The 23,137-nt window shown below is 36.9% G+C and overlaps 1 protein-coding gene across 1 annotated transcript in view; it reads right to left on the bottom strand.

Annotated features, from left to right (window-relative positions):
- LOC145666539 (phenoloxidase 1-like) overlaps window positions 1–23,137 on the bottom strand; it is an 817,003-nt gene that overhangs the window by 393,450 nt on the left and 400,416 nt on the right. Inside the window, exon 6 of the mRNA XM_081733851.1 lies at window positions 17,364–17,514. Within this exon, the coding sequence (XP_081589977.1) occupies window positions 17,364–17,514 (151 nt within the window). The remainder of the gene's footprint in view (window positions 1–17,363; window positions 17,515–23,137) is intronic.

Raw genomic sequence — 23,137 nt, 5'->3', positions numbered from 1 at the left:
AAGAACAACAAAAAAGACTTGAAATGTTTACTTGTATAGGAAGACGTAAGAAAAAAAAATGACTCAAGGAATTGATCCGTGAACACGTGTTTCATAAATACAAAGGTGCCATTTGTTCTGACAACTACGTCATATTGATAAGCTGTGACAGGAACCACACCGCGTCAGGCTATTTTGGCTATCTCCCTCTCCATCCACCCCGATCATTCCACCATATAACAACTCTAACGACAATATAACTTCCGTAACTAAAATTAATGCTTGGACACAGAAGAAAGAAAAAAGGCTGTTAGAAATAGTCTTCGGTGTTCAGCAGTAGGCCAAGAACAGATGCTATGTTGTGAATTTAGAAAGGCGAATTTAAAAATGTACTGTAGAAGAGAACTTTTGTCCTCTCCTATTTTATTCGCAGGAAGTAACCAAGTAAAAAAGTAAGTTACAGCATACATTTCCCTTACGGCTCCGAGAATTTAAATTTATTATCTTGCCTTTAGACAATTATGGCTCAGGAAGGGACAGAGCTTGGGAATGTTGTGGGTCAGGTCCTATTATGAAGATACAGTCTCGGTAGTTGTCTAGCGGGACTGGGGAAAACCTTGATTAAGGATGGTCGGCAGCGGGATTGGAATCCTCGCCCCTCCCCATTGCCGCTCCAAAGTCTGCGACAATATCACTTGGACTACTGCGGCTAGGTAGGGCTCCCAGAAGTATTGACATACTTCAATAGAGGATGTCAAAAATGTTTCGACGTTCAAAGAAGTTAAGAAACTGCAGTAAGGTTGAGTTATGCAAATGCTATTCAACGACACCGGCTTCAGCCAAAGTTACCTCAATAGCATACAGAAATTGATCTCAATTGAATAAAACCACACTTCAGCAAACTATCGTATGACGGAGATAAGGGTTAAAATCAATTAAACTTACCTTGTTAAGAAAATGCTTCAGAAAAACGTATGAAGGGAACAGTTTTAGAGCTATAAAGCTTCTAAACGTGGTCCCTACTTTTCCGTCTGAATAGAAAGAATATATTACGTCATACAGACTGCTTTAGACAATAAGAGGAGAAGGACAGCGAGTTGGATTGAATATCATGAGCTGATAGTCGATTGAGACGTCTGTTTCTGAATGCATAACCACACGGCGCAAGAGTTTGTTTCTAATTTGAACTTAAACGTTTTGTAGCATTTTCATTGTATGTTATCGTAGGAGTATATGAGTACTGTACAAGTATATTATAACAGTAATTATTAAAGTGTATACACACGTCTCTCACTGAGGGAGTCAATTGTTCTTCTACTCTCCAGAAATGACGCCCTTGCTTCCGCGAATTACCAAGCAATTAGTTTTTAGAATAAATATATTTCCATATTGCTTTCTGTTCAAGAGTAAACATTGGACCTTGTTGTATCACGGTTTAATGCCCCTTTCAATGTTGAGGTTATATAAGACTTGGAGTTACTGGTTAACTTGGAATCCGAATCACATGAGCTCCCGCCAGCATCGAACATATATCTCCCACATCGGAGTAAACGTTAGAGACAAGAGGAGAGGTAGTTCCTTAATACATGTTATAATGTAATACAGTATGTTACATAACTGTGATATATAGATTATTTATGAAGTTCTTCCATTCAAACATTAATGCCCTTTGTCAGTAAAATGAAGATTCTTTATTTAGAAAAAAGCTTATCTAGCCACCACTCAAACCATGACTTTTGGTTTTTATGTTTGTTTCTGTTACTGTTGTGTAAACAGTGTACTTTCCACACGCTTTAATCTCGTATCACGAAACATGCCGGTTTTTACTTTTATTTTATGGTATTTTTTGGCATATTTTAAGATGTGTTTCTAAGTAATATGTGACGTGATGATGTGAAGTGTGAACGTGAAATAAAGCAAGGATAAGACTGGCGAAAGAAGTGAGAAAGAAAATAGTACTTTTTGATACCTTGAATAAAGAGTTGAGAAGAGACTCATAAAATGGTTCGTGTGCAGTATTGTGCTGTATGGGTTAGAAGCATGGACATTATGCAAAAATTATCATAAAAAATCAAAACTACTGGAAGCTTTCGAGATATGAGTGTGGAGAAGAATGAAAGGAATTTGCTGCGTCAAGCGGAAAACGAATGTGAGGATATTAGAAATGGTGGGGGAGAAAAGAAAAATTTTAAATATTATTAAGAAGAGGAAAATAAACTGAATGGGACATTGGCAAGAAGGAACTGTATCATGAGGGACTTCCTAAAAAGTATGCTGGCAGGAAAGAGAGGGAGGGTACAAAGGACACTACAACTAATGGATGATATCAAAACAGAGAAATCGTGTTTGAATACGGAGAGATTAGCGGAAGACCGTCGGGCATGAAAACTTCTCAGTTGCAGCAAGTGACCTCCTAATAATGGCAGAATACTTACAATGTGTTTTATACATTGCACCTGAATATTTACTTGGAGGCAATATCCAGATGGTCTATTTCTATTAGAGAATATGCACATTGCTCTATAACAGAATGGCGGAAAAATAAATTTCCCCTGTAAGGAGATCCGAGTAACGTAAGAATCTAGGTTCAAGTTCTTGGACTACTCTCTGGAAGGCAGTTCCACTTTTTGTAACCAGAAAGGTATAATACACAATATCTTGCAGGTAGCCGACTTTGGGTGGCCTTTGAATGGAGAATAGCAAAGGAGTCACTGAAACGACAGCGAAGCTTGATCATCAATATCATAATAAATTATTATCAGTAAATGTATCGCACACTTCATCCTAAGACATCTTTGTTGAAGATCTAGTAGACTGACATGTTTCAGTTTGATTGGCACAGGAGTGCGCAACGTGGGTGCAATGGGTGCCTTGGCACCACCATTAGACAAACTTTTTTTAATGTATAATTATTACAAATCATGGGCGGTGATCGATAAAACGACTTTTTCCGAATTTCATACATGTGAGTCTCTACAATAGGTAAATTTCTTCAGAAATGTGCCTATTACAGAGACCATCACATTCCACCGATTGCGCTAGCCAAAGTTAGTTTAACAATAACAAATGGTGTAGTGTTTTTTCCTTAGAACGATAAATTAAAAAGTGCATACGGCAGATGAACGAAGTGTTTCGAATGTCCTAGTAATTTCCTTGCCCTTTCCTAATTAACATGCGCAAATCGTCTCTATCATGATAGAAGTATTTGCGTCCACTTTCTTAAGGATTGCTAATTTAGCATGAGAAGTCACTCTTTCATTCTTCACGATTGCTTTGAAACTAAAATAACTTGAAAAGGATTTGAAGCTATATTGATTAGCTGTATTACTCACAAGTCCAGCACTTCACCCCTACATTATCTTCTCATGCAACATCATAAGCTAAATATTTGCTAAGTTCAGCCCTGTTGTTTGGAACGAACCGGTAATGTTGCTGTAATGATATTTCCACCAAAGTGCATGCCAAATTTAATTTATTCGATGATCTGGAGACAATTTAGTGCCCATTAATTAATTAATAACATACAATGGAGTAAAATTACAGAAATGATATCTTGTTATACACTAATTTCGCCGTGCAAGTTCAAATTTATAATAATAATAATAATAATAATAATAATAATAATAATAATAATAATAATTTTTCATCGGTCCTGCGCGGAAAGTGAGAATTAAATTAATCACAGGTGAAGTCAAGGTAAGGAGAAAAACCTAAACTGAATAGGACATTGAAGCGGGTCACAAGCTGGGAATAATAATAGTGCATGGTGTAAATAAAGAACGACACCGACAGAGAAATCCAGAAACAGCAGGTAAACGGAGAAAAAAGAGTAGAAATTGTTGAAGTGGAAACATAAAATACAAATACGAATAGGGATGAGCACGAGTCGAGCCAAAATTCGACTCGACACGAGTTCAATTCGAGTCGAGTCAAAGGTAATTTACTTAAGTTCAGTTCTCAAGTCGCTGTTTTCGAGGTCGAGTTTCGAGTTTGATAATGGCTCGCTCGCTCTTTCAGCTCGTTTTAACTCGTTTTGAAATAATGGCCTGTTTAGACTTGAAAGCGAAAGCCATGAGAAATGTAAGCAACAATGTGGAGTACTTTTAGTGTTGGTCACGACAGGGGTGCATCTCGTGTCGTAATTTTAGTGCATCTCGTGGGGCAATTTTAGTGTATCTCGTCTCGTCTAGATAACGAGAAGACAAGAGTTTTCTTTAATTATTACGAGACAGCCTCAAATGTCATAATCACCAATATAAGTATACACTATAGTTCTTAAAATCAAGTCTGAGACCTGCACGGTCGAATTCTTGAGCCCAAGCAGAAGACCAACCCGGGTAGTGATATCAACCGGCTCGGCTTGTATCAACTGAGCGAATAGCTCGAGTCGGCTCGGTTGGGATGAGCCGTCACCTCGGCCCAATTGAGCCGATGACCTGAACCGGCTCAGTTGGAACGAGCCATCGACTCGGCTCAAATTGAGACGATGGCTCGAGCTTTCTCGGTTGGGATGGGTCACCTACTCGGCTCATGTGAACCTGTTAGAGCGAGTTACGATGAAACTAGTCCAACGGCACGGTTCGACTAAGGCGATGGCCCAAATCGGCTCGGTTGGGTGAGTTGTTGCCTTGGCTCACTTCTCGGTTCGGTTTGGTAGTGAATGAGCTTTAAGCCACGCCGCTCGAGAAGTTGAAAAGACTAAACCCGGTCCCAGCTGTTTTGGACATGTTTGGCTGAAGCCTATAACTTTTAACAACTTTTGGCTTGAGCCCGAATACTTGCCTTTTCGGAACTCAAACCCAGAACGTGACCGATGTCCTTGCCTCCTGAAGACTTCTAGATGACCGAGATTGACAGTCAATTACTTTTTACTATTCAGATACAAACCGCATATGTTTTAAAAATTATACACGGTGTTGCTATAATAATAATAATAATAATAATAATAATAATATCGGATCGGGTCAATCGGGTCAGCTCGGGTCGGGTAACTCGGGTCATCTCGGGTCGGGTCAGGTGGGTCAGTTCACTTTGGTCAACTGATTTTAGGTTGAGTTTAAACTCGGCTGGAGTCGAAAGCTGCTGTTTTTCACCAGCTGCCTACTTAAAAATACCAATTGTCAATTGATTTTATAGAAACCATAAATCTCTTTTGAACAATTGCAGCTAGTGTTTTTATGGTAAATGCTTATTTTTGTACTTGTGTGTAATTTAATTTTTAAATGTGGAAGATTGATTTTACCAATCGACTGTAATATTAATATCTACGCCAATATGGAGTCTGGATTTAGAACAGAACTAGAAGTTGATTAAGCAACGGCAAAAGAGATATTGGATATGGACGACCAAGCCCAAGTAGGGCCGCGGTGGCTCAGTGGTAGAGAATTCATCTCTGGTCCATGGTGTCCAGTAGCGTAACTAGAGTTTTTTTTCAGGGGGGCCAATGAAGGACCCAAGAGGATTTTCAGGGGACCATCTCCAATATATATATATATATATATATGTGTGTGTGTGTGTGTGTGTGTCTGTATTCAAGGTGAATGTTAACATCTTTGTGGTTCATGATTTTGCTCTTTGGAAAACAGTGAAAATATAAGAATTTAGTACCACAAACTACTACGATTCATTAATGCAACTGATTTCTAATATAAGTAAATAGTTATTTAATCATTCGTTTAAAATATGTGTAGGTGGTTGACTTGAGTGGAAGCAAACACACTTTTACAGGTAAAGAAAATAACTTATAGGTTCATGCCTCTACATGAAGAGTATCTTTCTATTCGTGTGGGCAACAGCAAACATATCCACAACTTGTTAAAGATCTAACGATTTAGCAATTTTCTTCTCAATATAAAGTAACACTAAGTTTTTCAACCTATCATGAGTCATTGAATTGCGTATACAAGTCTTTAATCTTTTCAAAGAAGAGAATGACTTTTCACATGTAGCACTAGAAACTGATATAATCACAGAGATGATACCTAGCTTGTAGGTTTCTTGGAATGCGTTTTTGTAGACGCAAAGAAGATCAACGAAATTCGTTAAGGAATCAGTTTTGGTTTTCTTCTCGTCTTCATACAACTTAATTGTTAGAGCAACCCCGATTATGCTTTATTTCTTGTTTAGTTATGCTTTTTTTTCAAATTATGCTTTATTGTTAATTTCAATGATTATTTTACATTAATTGTGTATATTGTATAATATTTATTATACATTAAATATTCTAAATATCTTGATCTATTTATTGATATTTTTTTGCAACTAGTTTCTCTCATATTTAATGAACTTTCTACGTAATTCATTGTAAAGAGATGTGCTTTGCTCGAATAAATTTTTTCCATCATTTGTGTGCGCCGTACAGGTACATATATACAGAAAGGGAAAGTAAAAGATGCCACCAAAAAGTACAGAAAGTGCTTAAGTTCAAAAAGTCAACATAACAATATAGTATGGAGTTTTAGCATACTATTCATTGTTGGCGGAGAAATTTCTTCTTTTACTTTTTTTTCTTCACATCAAAGAATTACACCGAAAAGTTTACAGAAATGAATATAAGCTTTTCATTGTTGCATTGTTATGTTCTCAATGATTTTGGTTTGTAAATATTGGTTTTAAAAAATATTAACACAGTATTTTAAACTTTCAGTTAAAGAGAATTTTCCAAGAATTATGCTATATATTTTAAATTAAGCTTTATGTTTTATTTTCTAAAGTTATGTTTTTAAAACTAGTTTCTTCTGGACCCTTAGACAATCACAATCATTTTCAAGGTACCAACCATCTGTGTAACTTGCTGTTATGCTTTATATCCTTTTTATGCTTTTGGGTTGCTATATTATTTGTGTTTGGGAGGATTTTGAGTTCTCACTTTAATCTTTGCAGATCACTCCATAATGCTGGGTTATAGGCTCGACAATGTTGTAATTTAATTTTTTTTTACTTTTTGGATGTAGAGTAGTGATTGATCTGATGATTTTGCAACATGATACAAAACGGTTTTCCATATCAGAGACTGTCTATCAATAGTAGAGAGAAAAATGTCTCTTGATAGATATATTATCTTTAGAAAATTCGTTTTCTGCATCCAATTAAGGAAAAGATTCATCCAAAATGAATTTGTGATATTTCGATGGCGGATGTCTAGTTTGTTTCCACGAGGAACCCCTATATTCTATTTGCTTCCGGCTCTGGAATTCGAGACCATTTTCTTTGCACATCTCCAAACATTCTTGATAAATTTGTTCGAATATTGTTCGTTGAGAGTCATATTTACCAGACCTCATCTTGGACAGCGTTTGAACTAGTGTATCTACAAGGATCAAACCTTCTGACATGTCTGCATCTACTTGAGATAAGGCGAAACTCAAAGTTATAGCATGCCAGCAGTAATCTTAATTTTAGCAGCCCGAAAACATTCCCTCGTATACAGATCACACTAATTTTCCAGATGGAATGATGGAGGTAAATAAATATCAGAAGTTTCAGATTTGTTTTAATACCGCATGATAATATAATGTGTTGAAAACAGATTTTATGAAAAAACAGGAATAAATGGATATGATAATTTGTGAAAAAAAAGTGATGGTGCTTAAGTGAATTATAAGAAAAAGCCTTGAAAAGTAATCAAGAGGAACCATTAATACGTTTTTCCTTTGTTATAATAACTTGTCCAAAGGGACAACGGTGATAGAAACTAATGAGACTTTATAATTGCAAAAAAATCATAAAGCACTTAATTTGAAATTAAAGATTGATAACATTTGGCAATATAATGAGGATTCAGGCTGGCAGAGGGGGAGAGTGAAAACGGATGCAACAGAGACGTTCTTTTTTTCTTTAGCCATGTGCAAAGAGATTAACCTTGGACTTCGGGTGAGAGGTTACCACATACTCATGTGAGTTTCAATTGCTACCACTTGTAAAAGTTAGCTAAGAAAGACAGTTTGAGCATAGTTTTAGTTTCCTAGCATAATTAGTTTTTGTGCCAAGTAACTCGTATATGCAAATAGCATCTTTAATATCATCTTGTATGTTAGAATTGTCTTTGTGTAAATAAAATTGTAATTAAGCATTTCGAGGTAAAACAGGTTCTTTCACTTAACTTCTACAAAGAAAAGATTAGAACTTACCTCTTATGCACAGATACGACAGCGTGGGATACTGTCGGTCAGTATATAATATAATCTGAAGTCATCTACCATACATAACTAAATATAATTGATTAATAATTTTTATTAATCAATAAATAGTTGTTTGATAGATAAACTCATAATAATAATAATAATAATAATAATAATAATAATAATAATAATAATAATAATAATAATGATAATACCAAATCACGTAATGGATGCTATGCATTTCTTCTATGTCGCCATAATCAATGGAAATCAATTACTCAGTGTACGTAGACTTTTTTCGTCCAACACAAGTGTAATGTTTGACTGCAGTGCATGTTATTTGGAAGTATGCATATCATATTTTAGTATGACTTTCACCATTGGAGCAAATGAAAATGCCGACTGATTTTCTATTTTTCTGGTTGTTTGTCAAAAACAAAGGAGATAACTAGATAATGGACAGAGGTTAAAATGAATGTCCAGGTGGCGAGGTCAATGCAAGCATCCCACAGATTTCCGTGAATTAGATCTTCCCGTACTACAAACTAAAACGAGTGGAGCTATTTTATTCGGAACGCAACGGTATTCTGCAGTTCGTAATTTTGTTCTCGAGAGATGTTTTGGAAGTAGTTTCACTTGTAGCCACTGGCAACTCACCGTTTGTCGACCTATAATAGCATCATCTGTGTGGGGGGACACTAGGGGGGCCAAGAATTTGAGCAAGGGGGCCTGGCCGCCCTTGGCTCCGCCACTAATGGTGTCCATGGTTCGATCCCAGCTTGTGCTAAGTGGGCTTTGTGGTGGAAAAACACCGAGTAGTGGGTTTTCGCGGGGTTCTCCTGTTTCCTCCCACTTTCTTCATTCCACCATTTCATTCATTTCTCATGGTCACCATATCCCTTAGCCTCGGTGCAGAATCGAGGGACCTTAAACTGAATATTTCATTCTATTTTACCAAGCCCAAGAACACCGACACAAGAACAAGATAAAGATTGGATATGAAAGACGAAGTGCATAGTAATCTTGCTCTTGGCCTTGTTTTGGTGATAACCAAGTAGCGATGAGCGTATTTTCTTGCTGTCCGTATAGTATGAAAGATCAGAATCAAAATCACACTTGGTCTTCATTCGTACCGATGAGGCGAGGCTCTTGTATAGTATGAAAAAATAACCAAGACTACGAAATGCAGGAACAAGACTTGACTGCAAGACAAAGGATAAGACGCAGTATTGATGACCAAGTCCCAGTGAGCGAATTGTTTGAATTTAATTTGTTGGGCTGAAAGTGATGAAATAAAACTAGTACTTTATAATTAATTTTCATACTGAATTTTTAAATTTTAAATTACAAAATTCATGTTATGTATCTTCTTACGTGCAACTATATATACTGTAAAATACGTTTTAATTACCGAGAAAGAAAAATCAAAGTGGCATGGGTTCCCGAATCACAAGAACCTATTTTGGAATGAAAGTTGAAGGGTTGGAAAAAACAGTTGTTCTCCCGTTCCCTCAACCCTTATCCTTGTAGTTAAACGATTTCCTTCTGTCTCCGCTAAGGGACTCTTGCTACTGCCTTCCGAGAAGACCACCTGCCGTCCGAGGAGGTGAGAACACTGACCTTGAAGAGAAATTTCGTCACATAGAACTAAAGCAAGAAAAATATTCTCCCACGTCGGACATTGGTATCAGTTATAAAAAGAAATAACTAAACCTCAAAAGTGCCAAATATTCATTAAGATGCATGTACAAATCCCCCGCTTGATCTAGCTAGTGGTTAACGTGTAAGATTTCGGTACACGTGGTCAGGGTTTAATTCCCAATGTGAGTGCATTTTGGCGTTCAGCCAGTGTCGTGACCTAGTGCTCTCAAACGGGTCGGGTTGATCCGACCCGACCCGACTCGGATCGGGTCAGTCGGGTCAGCTCGGTTCGGGTTGTCGGGTCAGGCTACTCGGGTCGGATTGTCGGGTCCGGTCAGTCGGGTTAGCTCGGGTCAGGTTGTCGGGTCGTGTTATTCGGGTCGGGTTGTCGGGTCGGGTTATTCAGGTCGGGTTGTCGGATCGGGTCAATCGGGTCAGCTCGGGTCGGGTTGTCGGGTCGGGTCAATCAGGTTTGCTCCGTTCGGGTTATTCGGGTCGGGTCAATCGTTTCCGCTCGGGTCGGGTTGTCGGGTCGAGTCAACCGGGTTATTTCGGGTCGGGTATTAGGGTCAGGTCAATCAGATCGGGTCACGGTTCGGGTCAGTCGGGTCACTCAATTCGGGTCACGGGTCGTGTCGGGTCGGTCTTTAACCCCACCCGACGCGACCCGTTGAGAGCACTACCTTCAAGACACACTTCTGCAACTACCTACATTTTATATAAGTGCTTTCCAATAAAGTTTCATGTAGAAAGTATTCTATTGTATGTTTTAAGAAAAATAACTAATAAAAATAACTGAATATCACTCAACAGTAAGGCATATAATAAACTACTTTTTAGGATATGCAGAGGTAAATATAACAGCTTTGCTACAAAAATACCTACACAGAGCATAATTCAATGCGCTCTGAAATACAATGTAATGAAATAGCCTATGAAATTCAGTATACAGAGCAATTGTTACTTAAAGAATGGACATACGCTATTTCGAGAATCGAAACAGACGGGAAATGTTTACGATACTTTTCTTCTCGTCTCGATTCTCATTTGCAAAGCAAGACGAAATTTTCGAGTTAGCCTTGTCCCGTCTCGAATGTAAAATGTTAATTCTTATGTTATTTTGTTAGTTTTCGAAACGAGATAAGAAATTCCTCTTTTCGTGGGCAACAATAAACCAAACCGAAATATTCTTTGAAAATATCACGTTTCTGCTTGTAATGGTATGACCTGAGCCATAATGAGGTGCTAGATTCTAATCTTCTACGATATAATAATAATTATTATTAGTTTATTATTATTACTATTATTCCTGAAGATTTGATAGTTCAAGTATTGATACATCTGAGTATCCAAATATCTGAATATAATAAAACGTATGTCATCGCCCATCAATCGCCATAAAAAATCCTAAAGCAAAAAAAATTGCGAGGTGGATTCGCACAAGCACCTTGACCACTGAACCACGATCTCCACGCAGTAAACGATTCGTCTTTACTCTGGTTACATTAGGTTTCTTTGTCTCCGCTTGGAAAGTTGTATGTTATATTTCTTCGATTCAAAATGTCTTGTATTTCTTTTATTATGTCGTCAAAATTTACATTAATAACTTGAGTTGTTCTTAAACCGAGGGTTCACAAGTTTGTTTTTTTTTTCCACACAAAACTTTAGATATGGCAGATTGCATCCTCATACTCTCCACTTCTTTCAAAGCAGTCGCCATTACCTGGTCAAAGACTTATTTCCGCCACGATTCATATTAACCAAAATAAATTCATTTTTCGGAAGCGGAAGTTTCACTTTCCGGATTTCGAAAAATTCCGGAATTCAGAATAATTTCGGAACTCGGAAAGAATCCGGAATTTAGAAAATTCTGGAATTGAAAAAACTCCAGATTTCCAAAAAATTCGGAGTTTTCGAATTCCGGAATGTTAACGAAATCAGAAATTTCTAAATTCCGGATTTTTCCCAATTCCGGAATTATTCCAAAATCGGAGTTTGTCCGGTTTTACTTTCGGTAGTCCGGAAAGGAAAAATTCCGGAATTGGCCATCCCTAGTTTATACACAACCATTCAGAACACTAAGCTAGTAGCTGTCTACAAACAAACAAGTAATGCAAAGCATTTTGTATCCTGTAATATGTCATGTATTAAAATCCGACAGGAGTTTAAGTACCTAACCAGAAATTGCATGTATCTAGCTACTGGAAGCTGAGGTATGAAGAATTTTATTGTGTCTTATCTTTTTGTATCTTATACAACCCTGCAAACCACTGGATATCTGAACGGCTTTCCTTAAATCCAAGTTGTAATACTCACAGTTTTATCCGTTTGTATCTATATGATCGTGTTACTAAAGCTTATTATATGATAGCGTTAGTAAGTCTTTCTCTGCTCTTCCGTAAAGTTGTGATACCATCTACTAGAGGATACAAGTCGAATATCAAATTTAACCAAGTTGTTGTATTACTACATATCTGCTTCCGCCTTTGTCAACTCTGGTCGATCTCGTTGATCGCGACATATTTGCTTTTTTATACCCCTTTCTTCGTTAACTGATCTAAACAGTAACTATTCTGAAATATACTACTGCGCATGCCTCGTAGATAAATATTTCTGATGCCAATAGTTTCCGTTTTGTCCAAGGAATGTTCTTTTTCTTATTCGCAGCATGACCCTTTTATTACATTATATGAAGGATAGGTAGGTCTAAATACCTCATGTATTACATAGAATGTAGGTTTAATTCTTCCAGCAAAGAAGGAACATGTGATCAGAGTACACAACCCACAGAAGTGGTAGCTGGAAACACAGTGGTTGAAATCCCTAACGACCCAAGGGATGAGCGGTGTCCTCCCCGTTGGTCTAGTGGCAAGCACGTGCGCTTTTGGTGTATGGTGTCCCAGATTCGATTCCCGGCGGGATACTATTTATGATTTTTAACTATCGTCGATGTTTGTGTGTTCGTTTCCCTGTCGTTATAAGTTATTAGAGAAAGCAAGTTAAACGAGTGAAGCAAGTAAAGTAAGCAATAAGTGAGTTGCTGAAACACGTTCGGTGAGTCAGTTTTAAAAAAGAAGTGGACAAAGCACTGGCTTTTCGCGCCGTCATGCGAGTTCGAATCTATCTCGGTTTGATTTTTTTACCCATTTGAAAGAAAGTATTGCTTCTTTTCGCTACAGGTAGTCACTCTTTTCGCATTTTTAGTCGTCCTTCACAGTTAAAGTAACTTGCTATTCTTATTCTTTCTACGAATGATGGATCTTCTCTTTGGTTTCATGTCAAACATGTACACGTAATAAAAAGACGCTGTTGATAATAATAATAATAATAATACGAAATATTACTAGCTAACTCTTGTGTGTATTTTGACATTATGATTTTATATTATTTTGTGGATATAAGTAAAGCTGGGTAGCGCCCCCCCCCTAATTTTTTCGATTCTCCTTATGGGTCCACGGTGTTCAACGTTGGTCCCATCCCACTATCATCTCCCGTTCTCTCGATATAAGTTATCGACATTTTGCGTAAAGAGGGCTCTGCCGTGGCCCCATTACTCTCCATGACAATGACTTCGTTTATTTTGCATTGATATCGCTTATTTTTCTGAGTACTCTGAGTGCATACTGTCCAACGTTGCTCCCACCACTCTACAACTTCCCGTTCTCTCGATATAAATTGCTAATATTTTGTTTGTAAGGATATATGGCGGTACAATCATTACGTTTGAAGAAGAATTGATGAAGATATTGCCTTGCCACAAACAAAACCTATTATTATTATTATTATTATTATTATTATTATTATTATTATTATTATTATTATTATTATTATTATTGTTTTACTTACCACTAATGTTGCCTACCTTTATTTGCAATGAAATGTGTTACTAGAAAGCAAATCGAATAACACTCCTCGCCATTCACGCTCCCGAGCTCGAAATACATGATTTACAGTTCTCTGTGTTAGGGGAAAGCACATTTATTATATTATTCTTTCAAGTAACACGTTTCACATGTTACTTCACTTTCAATCTATAATTTCATATCTCCACTAACAATCATCTTGTTCCGATAGGAAAGTATCTCCCCCTCCTGCAAACAAAAAAGCCTGACCGTAGCGAAAGGATGTGAACCTTTTTTAGGCGATTAATCGGGTCCAATATTTCAATAATAGATGATACGTCCCTGCACACAAATATTACAGTAAAAGAGGAAAAGTTACTCAAACTTTTTGAATATCTATTTAAGGGCGAAATTCGATTCCCTTGGAACTTTTTAAGAGTTTGAAGGGCCACCATCTTGAATATTTTCATCTGATTATTCTGGTTAACGAACTCATCAAGATATTTCAACAGTTAATGTTTGTGCCAACTTTTGTCTCAATCCGCTGAATATTCCGGTGGTTATGGCATTCTCAAATAGTGTTATATATACAGATAGATAGATAAATAGACACACAGAGGGAGAGAGAAAAAGTGTTTTGCTCCCTTCTCGCACCTGTGGTGCGTCAGAGCTAAACCGGGCCTCTTTGCAAAACGTATTGACCAGCCTAACCTAAACACAAGCCTCTTATTTGCTAACTTAGAACCGTGGTCGAGAGGTGTAAGACATGTAGAGATTGTATTTTTAATAACCATTAGTATGGGTTCGAACCCCTCCACTTCCATGTTATTTTTTACTTTTTGCAGCTACTTCGGAACGTTCAATTTTTATTCTTTAGTAATTGCAAATGGCGTTTACGTTCAAAATAAGAGGAATTTGGTGGCATTTGTTTGGATATTCTTCTCTTTCGAAATGAAGACAAGAATAAAAGCAATAGGCAAAGACAAAAAGTATTATCAGTACTAAACATTGCCAATAATAATAGCTTCGAAAGACTAAATACGATCTCTTTTACCATCTCTCATGAGCTGCATGTATTATTAACAAATAATTTAAAAATCTCCTTGGCAGGGATTCGAACTGGCGTTCTTTGCATTTGTAAACCAGCACCTTAACTACTACACCAAGATCATGGCGTGATAAAAGTTTAGTTGTCGGCGTATTTTTTGTATTTGTGTTTTATTTTCCCACTTCGACAATTTGTACTCTATTTTCTCCGTTTAGCAGCTGTTTCTGGATTTCTCTTTCGGTGTCGTCCTTTATTTACACTATGCACTATTCATATTCACAGCTTGTGCCCCTCTGCAATGTTTTATTCAGATTAGACTTTTCTTCTTGCCCCTCAGTAAACATTTGATTGATTTAATTCTCATACTCTCCACGGAAGGAGCGCAGGAATGCCAAACTCGAGAAATAGGTGTACATTTACTTTCCTGACAGATAATACGTGAAACTTACAGTGAAAAAAACTACATACGGTTTCAAAGGGCAAGAAGGGGATAGATACTATGCCCTTTTCAGTGCTCTTCGCTCTACTTTTGGCTCTATTTGAATTTATTGTGCATATTATGCTTCTTGTTCCATGTGTCTAGACCAGCTAGAGAACTAGTTATTGGTATTTCGGAATAACTATGAAAATTACTCTTCGTTCAAAAACTCGCACGGTATCTGGGGCCTTATTGGCGATGAACTAAAGGCTAAATGTGTAGGGTAACAAGTAAACGAAGACATTTACAAGCAATGTATTTCATACACCCAACCTCTCATAGAATATCTAAAAAAATCTTCAAAACGCTTCATTCCGGAACTTTTTCTAACATCCGTTGTTTGCAACAAGGTTTCACTGAATCAAGAGAATTTAACACTTTTTTGACCTTTAAGTTCATGGGACCGTGAAATATTTCCGTTTTAAAATAAATTTCCGTTTAATAAAGTGCATGTTGAATGGTTTTTACTCTATTAAAAGCCCGTACTTAAAAGCCTTATGTTCTTGTTTATAAGAAAATAAATCCGCTTGAAATTACTTCTTGTATCCAATTATGTGTAAATAATAGAATATTTTCTTCTAGCAAACAGCAATAATTTACAATGTATAATATTGATACTTTAAGTGGAATAAAGTGATTTGAGCGAGACATAGAGCATGAATGGGAATAAGGTAAAGTTATCGAAAACATAACAGAAAACTTAGTAGGAAAAGATTGTCCCCTCCAATATTTGGAGGAATACATATACTTTAATAAATTGTCTATTAATATGCTAATAAAAAACGTGAAAGTTTTATGTCGGTGGTGCTCTTGCCCCCCTTAAGCGGAGTCTGTAATGACGCCCCTGAAACTCTTTAAAGGAAAACTTGGGAACTAATCTCCGTAACTCAGAAAGTAACTGTTGTGACAAGTTTTAGATTTTGTAAAGCAAATATTGTAATTAATTTAGAGTTCATTTTCAAAAGGGGTGTTCATTTCCTCCTTAAATACATTTTTCAGCGGTTTCTTTGGGATGAATTCTGTCGAGTATGAAGAAAGAAGCCACATCTGGGTTGTTTCATAGTTGTATAAACTCCTTACCAGACTTGAAACTTCTATGAAAATATATGAAAGCCAAAAAATAGAGCATTGCTGAAGGTTGGGCTTTTGTTGTCGAACAAAATAGAAATGTCCTCTTCTGAAAACAAGCTTACTTACTTTGAAAATATTACTTGTGTAGGATACACTTTGCAAAATATTGTATAATTTCTTGAATTTTTAACGTTTTTTAACTTCAATTCATTGTTTCAGAAGATAACTTCTAGAAGATTTGTTGGGCCCATTTACTTGGAAAGCGACATCTTTGTCCAATTTTTGTCTATCCAAGAAAAACATTTGTACCATTCAAATTAACAAAGGAGGGCCATTTTAAAATTTCGGCCACTTCGATCACCTATAGAGTGACATCTTCAAATTCGAATTTTAACTAGCTCAGAATTTTGTCCATTTTTGTTCACCCAAAACAAATCTTGGACACCGTTATATCTTCTTCCAAAAATGTGACAGTCACGGATCATTGATGGGAGGATGAATCACTCACCTCTTTTGTTATTCTTCTTTCACATGACCTTGGAAAATATTCGAAACCGACAATAATAAACCATTTAGGGATCTTGAGTCTATTTATATGATAAACCTGAAATCCAATTATAAGGAGAGTTGTTGGGCGTAAAAAATTATCAATTTGGTCATTCCTTTAAATATGCATTTATATGCAATAACGAAATAAACATGCACTAACCTCCAAAATATGCACATATATGCACTACAAAACTACTATTTTACCCCGAAACAGCTGAAACGAATTTCTGTTTAAAAGAGCATATCAATATCACATTAGTAAAAAAACATGCAAATATGTGAAAATACGAAGTCTACATATCTGTGATATATGATATAACCAAATAGCATTTGCAATTATTTTGGCAGAAAGAAGTAGAATTTGTTTCACTGCTTGTAGGTGCAGCTCTTCAAACGGTGTACTTGACTTTCATATAAACACAATATATGTGTCTTGTAGGACTTATATTTTAATTTGTTCATTCTTTCCACCGCATATGGGTAAGTATATGGAAATACAGTAATTTTATTTCCATTAATGATTATTGGAATCAGTCTTAATTAACTAAATAATCGAACAAAATAATATATTATACTAGCATAATTATTAATAATGGAAGATGGAAGCGTGAAAAATAAATGTGAAAAAAATTTACCCTCAGCCTCATGTTGTTTGGTCTGGATGACCAATTTCTTCTGGCACTTTGAATATCCAGTTTGGGAAAGTAAGCTTCAGCGACAGTACTTCCAAAGTCTCGAAATGCCTCAACCCTTTTTAATCCATTGCACAAGCGCTCGATATTGTATCTGCAGGTGAAAGAATGACATTTATATAAAAATAATTATATTATAGAGTTAATCGTAATTATGATTTAGTTAACATTTAGTTCAGGCTTTAAATTGAACCAATGGTAGCCAACTATGTACTTCACAGATACATAACCTATGTTATAGCAGAACGTTTTGAGTTTCTTGGTATCGATAATTGACTAACGTTTGTTTGGATTGACATACTAAATCGAGGACACGTCACAATTTTCAGCACCTAACATCAACCTCCGATACTGTTTGTTCTCCATCGACGACAGGTACGATCCGCAGAAAAAAAAAAACCTGCGTTAATCGTAATTATGATTTAGTTAACATTTAGTTCAGGCTTTAAATTGAACCAATGGTAGCCAACTATGTACTTCACAGATACATAACCTATGTTATAGCAGAACGTTTTGAGTTTCTTGGTATCGATAATTGACTAACGTTTGTTTGGATTGATATACTAAATCGAGGACACGTCACAATTTTCAGCACCCAACATCAACCTCTGATACTGTTTGTTCTCCATCGACGACAGGTACGATCCGCAGCAAAAAAACCTGCAACATGAGCATGTAAGTTTACTGTGAAACGATGAAATCTCTTGCTCCAAAATAAGCATGCAGGGGAGGACGCCGAGGTTTCTCCTGGCATGATTCGTGCTACTTAGACATCATGTTGATTCCCTGAACTGTTAGGCGTAATTTCCTAATAAACTTACATGCTCATGTTGCAGGTTTTTTGCTGTAGACAGTACAACAGATTCTTTGATTTTTTCAACAGTGGAAACGAAAGGAATTCCAGTGAAATAAATATGCATTTAACCGGAAAATGTCAAAAACTTACGAAGGAGGAGATATATCTTTAATAGCCCTAAGTGTTCAATGACCTAAGAAATAAAACATTCCGTCGTATCATAAATATCTAAGCCATACGACGTGTTTGTCGAAAAAAAATTATAGTTACAATAAAGAAGCTTATCTCTGCTTAAGCCTCTATGTAATATAAAGTTCTCTCCCTGTGTGCGTTGAGACTTATTCCGTTTATAATGCACAAAATATTCGACAAACTAATTAAAAATTGAATATAGAAATATTATATATTTAGGATCGTATCATAAAGGAGTAAGTAACTGTCTAGGGGTAATTACTTATTCTTAACTATTCACAATTTTACGCAATACAGTACAACCGCTCAAATCCGAACCCCGGAAATCCGAAAACCCGGCAAGTCCGAACACGTTCTCAGGAAAAAAAAAATAACTACAGCTGGAAAATGAAAAAAATAGATTTAATCAGACAAATTTAGTTTTTTTAAGGTTTTAACATTTTTAGACAATGCTTATTCAAAACATTATAAAATACAGTTAAGTTTAGATAAAATAGGAAATAGTTTACGTGTACTTACGTATTTCAAAAAATCCAAAACAATGAAGTCATTTTAGGTTAACTGGATTACGATTCACACGAAAAATTAGAACACAAGATTAAACAAATACTGATTTTTCACTTGAAGTCAGTTATCTTTAACTGTCGAAGATTAGAAAATCTTCCCGCGGAGGCAATTCCAAGCCAGCGTCGCATGAACATCACGTCGTTCGGTCTGGCTGACGGGTGTTGTTCCACAAAGCGTAGTGCAACGTCAAGAGCAGAAGCGGCCTATGTGTACATCACGACATCCGTAGGAGCTTCCTCTCCCTCACTGTCACTGCCACCTACATCGCCGTCACGCTGTCCTTGGACCATGTTTACTAAGTCCTGATCACTATATTCTTCGTTCACATCAACTGTTGCCCACTCTTCTAAGCAACCTTCCCCTTCATCCTCACAGCCTGGAACTTGCTGCACAAAATTAAGGGGCTCTTGTAGTGTGACAGGGGTAGGGTCAGGTGCGTCTTCAAACTGGAGATCAGGCCAAAGTTCTTCCAACTTTTACGCAGATATTTCTCGCTTGTGTTTTCCCATGATTCAGCTAAGCAGTAAATAATGTATTTAATTGTAATTTTTTCAAGTTTTCACGAATAGAAAGGGAGTCATTTTCAATTAAAAAACTAAGGAACTTCTTCCTGTAGTTCAGTTTCACGTGGTTGAAAATCCCTTGGTCCATTGGCTGCAGAAGTGACGTAACATTCGGAGGCAGGAAAATCGCTTTTATGTCCCCGCAGACCAATTGCATGTCGGACGGATGGAAAGAGGCATTGTCGATGAGAAGAAGTGCTCGTTGTGGCAGATCATTTTCTTTATTGAACTTCTTCACTGACGGAACGAATTGCTTATCGAACCACTCCTTGAAAAGAGTACCTGTCATCCATGAGTTTCTCTGATTTTTATAAAATGCTGGAAGAGAATTATTATTTAAATTCTTCAAAGCCCTAGGTTTGGCAGATTTTCCTATCACCATCAATGGCATCTTGTTTGTTCCTGTGACATTACTGCAAGCTAAAACTGTAAGCCGCTGTTTGTTCATTTTGAAGCCTGGTGCACAGGATTCCACTTGAGAAGCGAGACATTTTGTAGGAAGAACTTTAAAATTCAAACTTGTCTCGTCTGCATTATAAATTTGCTGGGGCGAATAATTTTGCGATGGCACTATTTCAGCAAATTCTGTAATGTAATTTTCAGCGGAAGCTGTGTCAGCTGACAGCTTTTCTCCACAAATCAATAGTTGTCTAATTCCAAGCTGCTTTTTCCATCGATCCAATCATCCGTTGCTCGCTGAGAAGGATGAATCATCGTTCATCAATTTTTTCAGATGCAATGCTTTTTCCTGAATCAATGGACCACTAATTGGCATGCCTTTCTGTCGTTCTACGAAAACCATAAAAAAAAAACTGCTTCATCGATTTTTGATTGACAGACACTGTAGCGTGATGGCGTTCTTTTAATGCCTTTTCACTTGTGGATGCAGAACACTGTTCGATTTTAGCACGATTTTTTTTCCAGTCACTTATTGTTGTTTTTCCAACTCCGCACTCCGCCGCTAACTTGGTCAAACTTTCGCCGTCGTCTAAACGTTTTAAGGCTTTTAACTTGTGTTCACGGTACACACGAACTGTGTTTCCGCTTACTCGACTCAGCCATTACAGTACGTAGTTTGAAAAGGTCAATTCAAGCTGTTTATTAGAATACCTAAACAAATATTAACCACACAAACGCTTAAACACTTAACACTTAACTAACTCCTTATTTATACGCACGATCCGCAATATTCAGCAGGTGAACGCTCACTAGATGGACGAAATAATTACATCAATAAATACAGTAAGAGGAAGTGGTAGGGGTAGAGTGATAATAGGCTATTTTTAGCACACGCTCGCCTAGCAACAATGACACCTCACTGGACGTACTGTACACCCGCCAGTCAAGGTCACTGCCCTTGCGACCACTGGGCCACCCTGTCTAACCTCAGTCGTTGTTTTACCGCCAATTCAGTGACGAAATAAGTACGTAATATTATTTCCCGGATAATCCGAACCCCCCGAAATCCGAACAGGCTTCAGCCCCAATTAGTTCGGATTTCAGAGGTTGTACTGTAATCAGATTAAAAAGCACACAAGTTCATTTCTGCATATTAAGTTATAACAAATTAGTTACCTCTAATAATCTTTTATTCGGAAAGATAAATAATTTTCTAGGAAAATAATTTTCTATTTAGAAAGAAGTACAAGAGAGATATAGGCAGCGTACTCTCATCTCTAATTTTTCTAAAATTCTTTAATTCTTAGAATTTTCCACTCAGTTAAATTTCCTCTAATTTATAGGGCATGTGAGAGACAGAACGGCTAGCCCCCTTAAGGCGTCCGCTCTCTACCTTAATTTATAAAGAGCATCGACTCATATAATCAAAAGCCCAGGCCTACCTCATATTTCCTATATCAAATAGGAGATGCACTTGAAGAGATAGCTATCTAAACATTTAATAAGAATATGTACAAATAGAAATAGAACTGACAGCTGAAGGTTAGGAAAGAACCATACTCCCGTATACAGGAGATGTAGCTTTAAAAAAATCAACAAATCTATATATCAGTAGTCTCACAGGCGTCTACTTCGTGGGATCGAACCCAGGAATATGAGCTCTGAGTTATCACAAGTACCTAAAGTGTCCCTTCTGGAAGAACAAGATTTCCTTAAAACCGTACCAAAGCCGAATACAGCCTCAATTTTGATTCGTTCTATAAATTTCTAATAACAGGGAATTTCTTATCTAAGTGCCATATCCAAATATACATGGAATGTATACTAATGGAATGAATTCTAATATTAGAAATTTTACTTTGATTTGATTTGGCTTGAGTTTAGCGTTCTACGGTTATGTTATGGTTGCTAAAGCAGTCGTAGATCTACTGATTATAGTGGAATCCGAACCACTTTATTCGTTGAACTGTATCCCCTCCGAGAATCGAGTAGGAGAAATTTAGACTGAATTTACCACGCACACCGAAGGCAAACGTGTTAGCCACTACACCAAGTGGGAGTCCTGCGAAAGTTTACGTTGTCAACGTGGATCTGAGTATCAGTATACAATGTGAATGAGATATGGTGATATTAATTTCCGCAGAAACACACGGCCTTCAAAATGAATTGATCAGTTACTACAGTTCTAGATTTTTATTACAATGTTCATACTAGCGAAGCATACATTAATAAAAAAAAATACATTATTCTTATAATATACGTCCCTAGATTGGAGGTCCGTGTGCAATAAACATCTCTTGGTTCACTCTCACTGGAAGGATATGAAGAGGTTGTGTAGCTCACGGTCCTCGTGATTTTTAGATTTTCAGAATAAATAGAAGAGATAGATGTTTCGTAACTGTTAGAGGGGATTTGGTGAGGTATTTATTACTACTTCTTTTAAATTCAAATGTATTGTTTGTAGATAATTGTTTAACACGTTCGCTGCTGAGAACGCCCATCGGCGTCCAGTACTGAATTTGGCATATACGCCGGACGCCTCTCGGCGCTTGTCCCTGCAGCTGATTCACTTGCACCTGCACCTTGCACCAATACCTGAACTAGCGCTGGCGGGAAGGTGAATCAGCTGCAGGGACAAGCGCCGAGAGGCGTCCGGCGTATATGCCAAATTCAGTACTGGACGCCGATGGGCGTCCTCAGCAGCGAACGTGTTAAACAATATAAAGAAGGAATAAAGGGGTGGATTTCAAATGAGCCTGTCAATGTTTGTCAATTTTGAAATATTGGTTCTATTAAGTTCTATTTCAGCATCTCTGTATATTGAACAGGATTTCATGTCAAAACTCCACAAGTCAAACTAATTGTTGGCAAAAGAAAACAACGTTGTTTCCCAAAATGTCCGTAGTCAGCGGTATTCTCTGAAGTTATTTTCTGACATGTCTAAAAACACTTATAAAACTCTTGCTATAGATGATTATTTCACAGTTATTTTACGAAAATTAGGCAATTACAAGTTTGTTTTATGTAGATTACTTTTCTTTTACAGAAATAGAATGATGGAAACACACACAAAATATTCGTCTCCTAGGAACTGAGCTCTTCAATTGTATACCTTTCTAATCTTTTCAGAGAGAATATGTTCGTAACAACGAGATCGAGAAAGGAATCTGTAGAAGAAGAAGCCCCCAAAACGACGTAAA

Source organism: Thermobia domestica, chromosome 12, assembly GCF_964235325.1.
Source record: "Thermobia domestica chromosome 12, izTheDome1.hap1.1, whole genome shotgun sequence".
Lineage (NCBI taxonomy): Eukaryota > Metazoa > Arthropoda > Insecta > Zygentoma > Lepismatidae > Thermobia > Thermobia domestica.
This window is presented reverse-complemented; position numbering and strand designations above follow the sequence as displayed.